This window comes from Musa acuminata, chromosome BXJ1-2 (assembly GCF_036884655.1).
Source record: "Musa acuminata AAA Group cultivar baxijiao chromosome BXJ1-2, Cavendish_Baxijiao_AAA, whole genome shotgun sequence".
NCBI classification, from domain to species: domain Eukaryota; kingdom Viridiplantae; phylum Streptophyta; class Magnoliopsida; order Zingiberales; family Musaceae; genus Musa; species Musa acuminata.
The window spans coordinates 22,777,128-22,788,401 of record NC_088328.1 but is presented as its reverse complement, the minus strand read 5'-3'; the positions used below and the strand labels follow the sequence as shown (position 1 = coordinate 22,788,401).

Below are 11,274 nucleotides of genomic sequence, written 5' to 3'. Positions count from 1 at the left end.
CCGACATGTACAAATGCCTCGATAATTTCGGATTGTTAATGGGTCGGGTACGAAAGCGGTACGGAAATGGGATCTATCCAACCCGGTTTAGTTGAATCCGGATCCGAATATTTTTAATATTATATTATTATATAATATAATAATAATTCCTACCCCAAACCCTAACCGCCTTCGATCACTTGCATTACCTGTGAGAGGTCTTAAACCCTAGAGGAGGTGAAAGAGGGAAGGAGGATGCTGTACATCATCGGGTTGGGGCTGGGTGACGAGAGGGACATCACCGTCAGAGGTCTCGACGCCGTCCGCAGCTGCCACAAGGTCTACGTGGAGGCCTACACCTCCCTCCTCTCCTTTGGCCTCGCTTCCGATGGCCTCTCCAGAATGGTGCGGACCCTCTTCTTCTCTGCCTCCGTGGTCCGGTGAGGGTTAAGTGTGCTTGAAACACGATCCTTTTGCAGGAGAAACTGTACGGAAGGGACGTCGTGGTCGCCGACCGGGAGATGGTCGAGGAGCGGGCTGATGAGATCCTCTCCGAAGCTGTTGATTCTGATGTTGCCTTCTTGGTTGTTGGAGATCCTTTCGGGTATGGTTCCTGCTTTTTCCCTTTTTTTTCTCCATCACTAGTAAATCCACTAGACTCTGTTCCTAAGGTGGAAGTTCTTGCTCTGCCCTATTTTCTTCTCCTTTTTTTGGGAAAGTTTCTTTATATGCAGGAGATACATAATTATGCCCGAAGAACTTTATATGTTTTAGATATGTACTTGTTGGTCTCATGTTCGGTTAATGACGCATCTTATTGTTCTTTCCTGCACTATTATATCTGCCCTGGCTACTGTTTATTCCTTCGGACTCGTCCATTACATTAACCAGAGAATTTAAGCCAAGTTTTTAAGTTTCAGCTGAAACCGGTAGTTTTGTCAGCTGCAACTAATCGATTAAAAAGTTTTATTCTGATGCCCTGCTCTTGGTTATTCTGTGTTTTGTGTGCTAATTGGTGATTGATTTCTAACATCCATAAAGTGTAGTAATATACTTGATATCTTTGAGTACCTGGGTGTCTTTGGAAGTGAATTGTTGGTGCTTGCATGAGAATTTTATAGTTGGCGATTGATTTTTAATTTTTCTTTATACCAATAGATGACAAAGAATAAAAATAGTTGTGTTGATTGGACTGTGGTCCTTGTAAGTTTTAGCTTGCATCATCTTGTAATTCGAACTGTCCAACTCCATTGACATTGGATATTGGCTGGCTTTTTGATGTTCATTTTGGTTTTACTGGAAAATTTATGTTGTACTTCTATTAAAGAATTATTCTGAAATTTACCGCAGAGCAACGACCCATACTGATCTGGTTGTCCGGGCAAAAAAGATGGGGCTGAAAGTTAAGGTGATACATAATGCATCAGTTATGAATGCGATTGGAGCTTGTGGTTTGCAACTTTACCACTATGGCGAGACAATTTCCATACCGTTCTTTACAGATACATGGAGACCAGATAGTTTCTATCCAAAGATTCAAAAAAATCGACAGCTTGGCTTGCATACACTCTGCCTGTTAGGTGAGTTCTGTATACTTCTGATCCTTCTTGACTTAGTGAGCCTTTTTAATGTGCAAGGTGAGAATCATTGATAATTGAATATATCCTAGAAGGTTGGTATGCACTTCAAAAAGCTTTTTAGTTTATACTGCCTAGTACTGGTAGCAGATAGGCTATATGGTAAGCAAGGAAAAGGAAGAACTAGATAGTAACTGAGAGTAGAGATTTGAGGCCATTAGCCTGGTAACCTGCATCATCTCTGTGTTAATTAAATACTTACACAACAGCCTGTGTTTTTATGTCAATTCGGTCATACATTGGAATTTGATTTGGGTGTGGTGAGCATTTTGTAAAGTTTTCTTGGGGTGTACTCGGACACGTTACATGCCATATCTGTTTCAATTTTCTCATAACAATTTCTGAATGTTGCAGATATACGAGTTAAGGAACCATCATTGGAGTCATTGTGCAGGTATAGTGCAAAATGAATTGATCTTTTCTCTAACATCGTATCATTTGCGTTCCTGAAGCAATTTTTTTATTGTCTGAACTCTGAAGTTAATAACACTTGTTTTGATTATGGCATAGGGTTATTGTTCCAGGCATAGAAGTTTTCTCGTTTAGTCCCTTGTCTTTCTTGATCTTCTTTCTTACACTCGTGTGGGTGGAGTAACCCACTAAATGATTTTAATTTTCTGCACCTAAGCACAAACAACATTCTATTTTTCATATGCACTTTTAGCTTGGTGAGGCTTCCCTAATATTCTTTTGGCTTTTGGTTCTTGAATTTCCAGAGGACGGAAGTGTTACGAACCACCAAAATATATGAGTATCCACATTGCTATAAATCAACTCTTGGAGGTTGAAGAGACTAATGGAGGATCTGGTACATACTAGTGTGCATCTTTTGTGTTCTATATTCATGCCTTTTTTCTTTGCTTGTTCACTAGGAGTCTTGTTTTGCTATGTCTGGTTGAAAAAAAAAAGTTCTACTGGTGTATAAAATTACTGATCAGGCAACAATATACTATCTATCATATTTGTTGTGGCTGACAGTCATGCATTTATCTTTTTACAATCGGAACTACAAAGAATGCATGAAATGTGAGTTATCCATAATAGACATGCCAGCATGCTTGGTTTAATAGTTGAATGATTCCCTGAGGTACTTCAACTGTTAAATACTCTAGAAATCAATTTACACACCTGTGATCACCAACTTATTCAAACGATCAAGCTTTGCTTACATATGCTTCCTTCTGATGTAATGATTAACCTACCTTACATGCCAAGCTGCATGAGAACAAATTGTCCAGTAAGCAATTGCATGACCTGAAGTATCTTGATGGATAAAGTTATCCATTCTGACATGCCGTTTAAATTCTCTTAGCAACAAAGTTTGAAACCCTTGTCTTATTTCTTCCTGGCTTTTTAGCTCCTAATTATCTCAGTATCTGTAGACTATGGAATGCCTACATATTGATCAGATTGTAATACTTTGTTTGTTTTCCAGCTTACAATGCAGAGACAAAATGTGTAGGAATCGCTCGCCTTGGTAATGATGATCAGATGATAGTTGCAGGATCAATGAAAGAATTACTTGATATTGATTTTGGTCCACCACTTCACTGCCTTGTTATAGTAGGAGAGACTCACCCTGTGGAAGAGGAGATGCTAGAATTCTATTCAATCAAGTCATGAAATGGGTAAAATTTAATTCCTGGCAGGAGATGAGACATCTTCATCACATACAGGTATGCATAACAATCAAGTTATAGTTGCGCAATACTACTCTTCTATTAGCACCGTCTATTTTCATCTAGTTCTCTTCAATGATAATTCTCAGTTCCGTCAACTTGTGTATAAGGACTTCTAATGTAAGTTTTTGTAGTAGTTGGTCATTGCTAGTTGTTTGCTTGAGCATAATACTTCTGTTTCTGTTCAACCCTGTTGTTTTCCATTAAAATAATTCTCTTCCATATATAAGTATTATAAACATGCTCTAACTACTTGGATGTCTCCTCAGAGACCAATCTTAATGACTCAGTATGGTAAACATGTAAAGAATTATGATAGTCACTTGTCAGCGCCGGATAAGCATTCCTGTAAACACTCAGCAAACTAAATATTAGACATCATTTTCCTTGACACAGCCTCGTAAAAATCTCCTTTCTGAAATTTGGTGGTACAGAAAGATCTTGTTTTCTTTTGACAAAGTTGCCTCTGCCATGCCTCGATAAATCAAGCAAAATAGAGGGCCCTAAGGAACTTTTTACTATTGCTATTTTTTATTAGTTCAGACTGATTAATGGGGCTTGAGCTTTGACAGGGGTAGTATAAATTATCACCTCATGGTATCAACTTATGGTGGTGGTTCTGGCCATGAGTTTCCATTCTGTTTAGTGGGACCACCTAACTGTGGTGTGGCATATCATATGGGAGAGCTTTTAACTATATGATTGTCATTTAATAGATGAAAGAGCTTAATCTATAATAGTTTTTTTTTATCCCCTGCATTTGCTTATTCAAATTGTGGGAGTAAATGTTAGATTGTGGGACCAACCTGCCCCCTAATAAGGTATGATTGTCCACCTGACTTTGCTATCAATCTACAATTTGCTCTTCTCTTTGCTATCAAGCTCAACAAATTGTAAAACCACACTGATAATTTCTACAGAGTGCATATAGAACAGTTATCTTAGTCCACCTTCGGCTCGAGGTAGAATGGTAACAACAAAATATGAATAAACCCAAAGTTTCTATGCCACTTCAATTTGTGTTTCACCTTCTAAATGCTTTTTAAACTTGCAGATAGATATAAACGCCAGCACACAGTGAAGGAAGGGGAGCACTGTGCCATTGTTTGATAATCCAGGAAAAGATAGATATTTTATCAGCACCATGTACCACTATGCATTCATCCAGACATTTTATTGATTACATCTGGTAATGTACACTTGTTGAATGTCTTTTTCAAGTAATATGATTATGCCTCGTCATGTACTTATATTCACTATATGATTACTTTTTATCTCAGACATTTTACTGATTACATCTTGTCAAGTGCAGTATGACAATTTTTCAAGTAATATGATTGTTTTTTTACAGTATTATTGTTTGTTGTCTGAAATTTTAGTTGCTTCTAACATCAATTCATGAAATTTATCATGAGACAATTGTTCTAGTAGTTGCTTTTCTTTCTCTGATGCAGTATATGAGTCGCAGTTTATCTCTCTCTCTCTCTCTCTCTATATATATATATATATATATATACTTGTATATTTTCATATACTTGTTTAACATAAATATGAGACTATATATATTTGTATAATATATATATTTTACACTAAAATTTGTAACGGAGAGTGTTGTTTCAATACTCTGCAAGGAAAATATTAGAAGCAGAAGCAATGGAAGAATAAACTGCAGAGAGCTGTCATACTACCGTTTAATGAGTTCATAAAGGTCAAACGAATGCTTCTTTGGACGTTTCTGCCATCCTCGATGAAACTTTGTGGACAACCATATATATCTGGTGGCGCATCAAACGACTTCGCCGCCGTATCGTTCACAAATTATTTTTCGTTCGCCTCTCATAGCAGCGGAGGAGCTATTATACCTGCACGTTTGACATTTCCATGAAAGTTGATACATAAAGCATCAGCATCAGCATCAGCATCAAGACGATTGTTTAAACCATTCGTGTCCATCATAAGGAAACATGTGGGAGAAGATTAATAAACCAACGACACCATAGCAACTAATTCGTACGGCAAAATTTATGGTGGCATTGTATCGAGGAATTAAAACGTTGGACAGAGAAAAGCTAAACCTTTTTTTTTTCTAGGTCCACAAAATCCAGATGTTAAAAGCATTGAACTGGAGAGTGATCTAATATTCCTTTCTAACATCAACATGAAGATCATAATAATCTTAGTAGCCGCGCATGTTAAATGTTATCCATAGATTCCTCTGCGACTGCAACAGTTCTACTCCTTGGACGTTATGACCAGCAATCCCAGAGCACCAATCAGCAAGTACTGCAATATGCAAAATGAAGATATCAAAATATGGGCAACTAAAGCGATGAACAAGTGCAGGTGCCAAAACAAGCAGCATCCATCATGTAGGCTTGTCTGATCCAACAATCTACTCCAGTAGGCCGTCAGCACATGAACTAATCAAAAATTTCATGTAAGCTTTCTTTTGTTATTTTCGTTTCCAGCCTTTTTTTTTTTAATCAGAATGACAACATGTAGCAACAAGTCCAACTGGCGGCTTCTAATTGCCACCATATGATAAATAGTTTAGTCCATCGACCGATAATTCTAAACATAGGCCAAATGCCTAAAAATATCATCCTAAACCATTAGAGCATAACTCAGTTTCAAATCTGTCCTAAACTTGGCATCAGGATGACAAGGTTGCATGCATCTCTGCCACATAGGTGACCAGAACTCGCACCACGAAAACAATACCTCTGAACTCAGGGATAAGACTACAGATTATGCATCATATACGTGAAGAAAAGACTGTGGATTAAACAGGGAAGATTGACCACATGGCACAGAGATGATGAGATGTATGTTGAAGATTTGAACTCAACAGATGTTATAACTCACACTTGCTGCATTTGTCTCAGTTACAGAAACAATGAACTGATACCTAGCCATTTAGGTGTTGAAGGTTATCATGCTAGCATAACCTAATCGATCAACCTTAGATATTTGTTTAACATATACAAGGATTTCAAGGTTATAGTGCTGAGGATTCCCAGAAAAATAATGAGACTGTTGAGTAGGCCAGATATCCAAATATAATAGCACTATGTTGCCAGACTAAAAACCCTGATATGTGCTAAAAAGGAAAAAAATATAAACCGAGGAAAGCAGCCATTTTCAAGTGTGAGATTATAACATATGACATCTACTTGGTAGAAATCATACCTTAATAATTGGTTTCTCAGTCATGATAATTGTAACCCAACCAACATATGGTAGAAACCTGTTAAGATAAAAATGTATGTCATTCATTCAGACATGTGATGGACAAAGTTAGCTTGGATAATTGAAGCTCAGTTGTACAAGATAAAATTTTTGAGGATGCAACACTTAAGCTGAGTACAATAGGACATACCCTACAGCACGGCCCATGATGTGATGACGCTGGAGCCAGAGCTGACCATGGGCATAGAGAAGCCTATCATCACCAAAATTATTATCCCCTGAAAATTAGATCAGAATTTACTATTATTACTCAACCCTTTCCACCATAAAGTTATTCAGAAAATATATCTTACGAAAAGAACAAGATGGAAAGTAAATACAAGAATGTATCTGAAATCTCACAATTGCAAATTATGGATAAACAAGGAACATATAGACTGTGTTTGCTATTACTTTAGATGCCATGTACTGCAACCAAGTTAAAACAACCCAAAAGCTTAATAAACTTCTCAAAATTGCAGTTTAAGTTGAGGTTACTCAAAGCAGTAACAGATGCTTTTGTTCTATTTCCTACTAAAAAGAACATACCCAGTGCACGGGGCGCTGCCTACATAAGGTCCTAGAAGAGTCAATGTATATAGTCTTACCTTTAAATATAGAGAGGCTGTTCCTACTGCACATGTATAATTATTTGCAAAAGAAATATGTTTCCCACTGCACATGCATAATCATTTGCCAAAGAAATTACAAGGGTCACATGATACATGTTACAATGCCCTTCATAAACTAATAGAAATACATTAGTTGAAAGGTGAAGCTCTACTAATTATCTAGAGAGAACCAATTATAGAATTTTGGTACCTTTTGTAAGAATATCGACTTCTCCAGTATCCTGCCGCTCATGAACCTGGATATAGAATTATAGAAAATACAATAAGTTCAGAACTTCAGGGAATCAGGGCTAAAATCCTGCTAAAAGACTTAGCATAGATGACTAAAGCATATGAAAACTTAAGGATCACAGAAAATAGATTGATGCAAAATTAAGTTGACAGCACAAAGAGATCACAAATGCTAAATATCATTTAGATGATGGTAGACGGTAAAGGGGCTCCCATCAATGAGGAGTTTGGGGAGGGTCTATATACGCAATTTTACCTTTAAATATTTAAAGATAAAGGAGCAATCTTACTATTGTCCCAAGGCCAGCTCTCCACATTCATCAAATTTTAGAAAATAAAATTCATTTCAATCAAATATTCCCATCATGTGCATCACAAAGATACCATCACCCTTTTTCAGAAAAACACACAAGCAGCTAATTCTAAAATATTTGTGTGCTGCAAACCACCTTAAGCTTTATACTTCTAGAGACAACATATTTGCATATCATAAGAAATTTAATTGAACTTCTAGTGGCTAAAGTATACGTCCTTAACCATGCGACACATTTCCACCATTTTAATACCATGTTGGATTTCACTAGCTACACAATTAGTGATGATCATAAGTTGGCTTGAACTAGACCTCTACCACGTATATGAATACTGGAGAAAGCAGAAGGAAAAGAATAAACAGGAAAATTTATCATGACCCAAAGAATAACATATTTTTAACTGTCTGACAAATTTCAGATTCAAAATGTATAAGATGGATTTTCCTATAGCAAAACTGAGTTTAAAACAGATGAACTACATAGTTGCTAAAACAGAAACACCATCAATGTATTAATAGAAATTGGATTTGCATCAATGCTGATATCATTCATCAAATTGAAAAAACCAAAGGCACTATTGGAAATTGGATTTGGATATAACAATGAGTAACATATAATAAGTAATCAACAAAAAGGAAGGAAAAAAAGAATGAAAAGAAGCTCACCTTGATTACACGATGAACAATTGGAATTTCACGTCCCTGAAAAGCATGGATAACAAAACTTCACAAACCAAAAGAAGAAAAAATTGCAAAACAAAAAATGAAGAGACTTGAGAAGTTACAATTAAGCATTATCCAACTGATGAAAACATCCTAAAAGAAATGGAAATCCTTATGGTGTAATGAAAAGCAGTAGAACCCAAAATTAGGCACAAATTTACATGCTTCCTTGAGCTTCTTTATAAAAATGCTCTCTTAAACCTTCAACAAACACTCCCTTCCTATTGAAAATCCTCACATGCCACCTATGCCAAGATCAATTTAACAAATAACTAAAAATTTTTTGTGCCCTGTGATGTTCACAAAAGGAGGAAGAGGAGATGAAAAATTGAAAAAGTTAAGGTGTTAGATAAAAAAAGAAACAAATGCAATTTAAAAGTCCACAGAAGGCCCAATAAAAATGGAACAAATGTGTCTTATTTTAGTGGTTATGTTTGTAAGTTCCTAGTTAATCCTATTTGTGTATTTCACACAGTTATGTAAACCTAAAAAGTTTATTTTTTTCTGAAGAAAAGGAGAAAGAGCTATTGTATTATGGTATAAAAAACATAGCAGCATCAGGATCAGCTAGAATATCTATTTGTGAATGAAACAGTTAAAATAACATATTCATGAATGAAACTCGCTTCAAAATGTTGAGCTAGACTGTCTAAATCATGCAACAACATTCTGTGATTGTATGGAAAATTCAGTACATTTGTGATATATAAGATGGATACTAAATAAGAACAAGAAGAAAAAGATTTCTTTTATCAAAGCATAAAACATATATCAAAGAATTAGTGTAAACAAATGGACAATGAAAGTTAGATATATGACTTAAATTAAACTAGCATATCTTATTGCAAAAGGAAAAGCAGCAAGATAGTAGTGATGGAGGGGAGATGCTGGCAAAATGTAACAAACAGTAGCCTAAGGTAATGTCCACAATACTTACGTCAACATTGAATACAACTATTTCTCCAGCTCGAATAGGATCCTTACTCATGTGAAGAAAGAGAATATCACCCTGTAACAACAACAACATAGTTAATTACATCATTATACCAAATCCATGATAGTTCAGGGAGATCCTTAAGCTTAGTCAGAAAGAAAACAAAGATTTTTACATAGATAAGAACTTGGCAATTCGAAGCTGATTATCGGGAAGGTTTTCATATCTGGAAATTAATATGCTAAAACTAATAATAGGCCTGAACATATAGTCTACAAACCTAGCGGTGCATTAATCTAAACCAAAGGAAGAAAAGCGTAACCAAAACACACAGTGATTCGCTGATTCTGATACATATGAAAGCTTGAATCTCCAAAAATCAAATGACATAATATAGGATTTCACTTATATAACATTTTTAACTTGGAAGACACTTGTCCAATGAAGCTCTAAACATCCATCTTGCACATGATGCAAAAATGCCAGACTCATATATGGTCTAAGTGCATACAATTAGTAAGCAAACTGACAAGTGCACACCCATCACAATCTGAATATAATACAAGAGTGCAAAATTCATTTTTTTATTCTTATAATCAAAAGATGCTGCAACATAATCACAGTTGAAATTAACGGCCAATGGTAAATGTATGGTCAAGTCTTCAAAGAATTGTTTCTAATTTTCTAGATTTTTCTTTATTTTTTATATTCTAAAGGGTCTATTAAGCTAGATATTGGCTGTGAATGATTCTATGTTCCAAGGTTTGATTGGAAGGCATTCAGCATGATTATTGATTCCAAAAAATATGGGTAATATGTTTCTTGGTAGAACAGTCTTAAAATGGGGTTGCTGTATAGCCCCAATTATGACATATCATATGGTGGAATCTTTAGGCAGTATTATAAGATGCTTGCAAGTCCTAGAGAAATAAATCTGATTAGGAAAGTTCTTTGTGTTCACCATGACCCTTTTTATGCAATCTCTTTCTTTGTATTTCGTCCATTTTATAAATTTATATCATTCCCCACCATTCATCTCTCCTCTTCCTTGGCTCTCCTCCATCACTTGCGCTATATTTACTATCTGTTGTCTTGCTTACCACTAAGGAATGTCACCCTACAAGTCTTAACTATATAAAAGGTTCATAAGAACAACTTTGTTCTAACCCACCCGCATTGCATCAATAGATCCGAAGCAATAATCGATCAAGAAAAAGATCTCAAAGCCACTGACCCTCTTGAATCCGGGTTCCATGCTTCCGGAGAGAACGACCACGACGGGAGATTCACTTCCAGTCACACACATCAATCCTTTCCATATGATGAGAGCCGATGTCACGATCATACCTACAAGAAATCACCCCCCACACTTCAAATCGAGAGGTTAAACAATCCCCAATTCCCGATCCAAGACTTCGCAAGGGTTCAGTAAAGAACAAGAAAACCCTATTTCGAGGCCATCGAGAAAAAAGAGGAACGAGAAATCTACAAAAAGAATAGGGACGAACCGAGGCTGACGATCTGGGTGAGGACGTGCCTGATCTGAAGAGTACGGATGGAATCCAAGCTGTCCGCAAGCCAACCCATCCTCTCGGCTGATCTCCCTCTCCCCTCCCTTCTCGCGCTGCTTTGCCCGAAGAGTTCAGAGAAACGCGTTCCAGGATCCCTAGGTGAGGTTAACGTAAGCGAAACACTGTTTGGGTGAGAAGGTGGGTAGGCGCCTGGGTGTTCCTTTTGAAGAGCGAGTGATTTAAGGTGAACTAGAGTGAAGGCGGGAGTTAATTTAAGTGTGATATCTGATGCAGCGAGAAATCCACCCGCTTGGCATACCGGCCTATGTGGCAAGCTCAGATTGGCAGTTATTCGTGGCAAGCCATCATCAGCCCCGTGGCAGGCTCGACACGTCTGTTTAAGAGCT

The 11,274-nt window shown here is 36.8% G+C and overlaps 2 protein-coding genes across 2 annotated transcripts; one reads left to right on the top strand and one right to left on the bottom strand.

Annotated features, from left to right (window-relative positions):
* Nucleotides 1–153: 153 nt before the first annotated feature.
* Nucleotides 154–4,651, top strand: LOC135599003 (probable diphthine methyl ester synthase). The gene is made up of 7 exons (XM_065093624.1): nucleotides 154–384; nucleotides 459–583; nucleotides 1,330–1,559; nucleotides 1,971–2,010; nucleotides 2,333–2,424; nucleotides 3,052–3,292; nucleotides 4,350–4,651. Exons 1-6 carry the CDS (start codon nucleotides 235–237, stop codon nucleotides 3,237–3,239), a joined length of 825 nt encoding a protein of 274 aa, XP_064949696.1. The 5' UTR covers nucleotides 154–234; the 3' UTR covers nucleotides 3,240–3,292; nucleotides 4,350–4,651.
* A 655-nt stretch (nucleotides 4,652–5,306) lies between these two features.
* On the bottom strand, nucleotides 5,307–11,030 carry LOC135598991 (uncharacterized). Its single transcript, XM_065093594.1, has 8 exons — nucleotides 10,865–11,030; nucleotides 10,591–10,703; nucleotides 9,360–9,431; nucleotides 8,366–8,401; nucleotides 7,346–7,391; nucleotides 6,675–6,762; nucleotides 6,485–6,542; nucleotides 5,307–5,578 (listed from the first exon to the last, which is right to left on the bottom strand). Exons 1-8 carry the CDS (start codon nucleotides 10,941–10,943, stop codon nucleotides 5,528–5,530), a joined length of 543 nt encoding a protein of 180 aa, XP_064949666.1. The 5' UTR covers nucleotides 10,944–11,030; the 3' UTR covers nucleotides 5,307–5,527.
* Nucleotides 11,031–11,274: the final 244 nt, after the last annotated feature.

Bases quoted from the DNA above. Each gene is read 5' to 3' on its own strand.
- LOC135598991 (XM_065093594.1), bottom strand. From the start codon at position 10,943: ATGGGTTGGCTTGCGGACAGCTTGGATTCCATCCGTACTCTTCAGATC. The intron at 10,704-10,864 runs GTTCGTCCCTAT...GATTTCTTGTAG, and splicing joins CACCCAGATCGTCAGCCTCG to GTATGATCGTGACATCGGCT. The intron at 6,763-7,345 runs GTACCAAAATTC...TCTAATTTTCAG, and splicing joins AGTCGATATTCTTACAAAAG to GGGATAATAATTTTGGTGAT.
- LOC135599003 (XM_065093624.1), top strand. From the start codon at position 235: ATGCTGTACATCATCGGGTTGGGGCTGGGTGACGAGAGGGACATCACC. The intron at 584-1,329 runs GTATGGTTCCTG...AATTTACCGCAG, and splicing joins GTTGTTGGAGATCCTTTCGG to AGCAACGACCCATACTGATC. The intron at 2,011-2,332 runs GTATAGTGCAAA...TTGAATTTCCAG, and splicing joins TCATTGGAGTCATTGTGCAG to AGGACGGAAGTGTTACGAAC.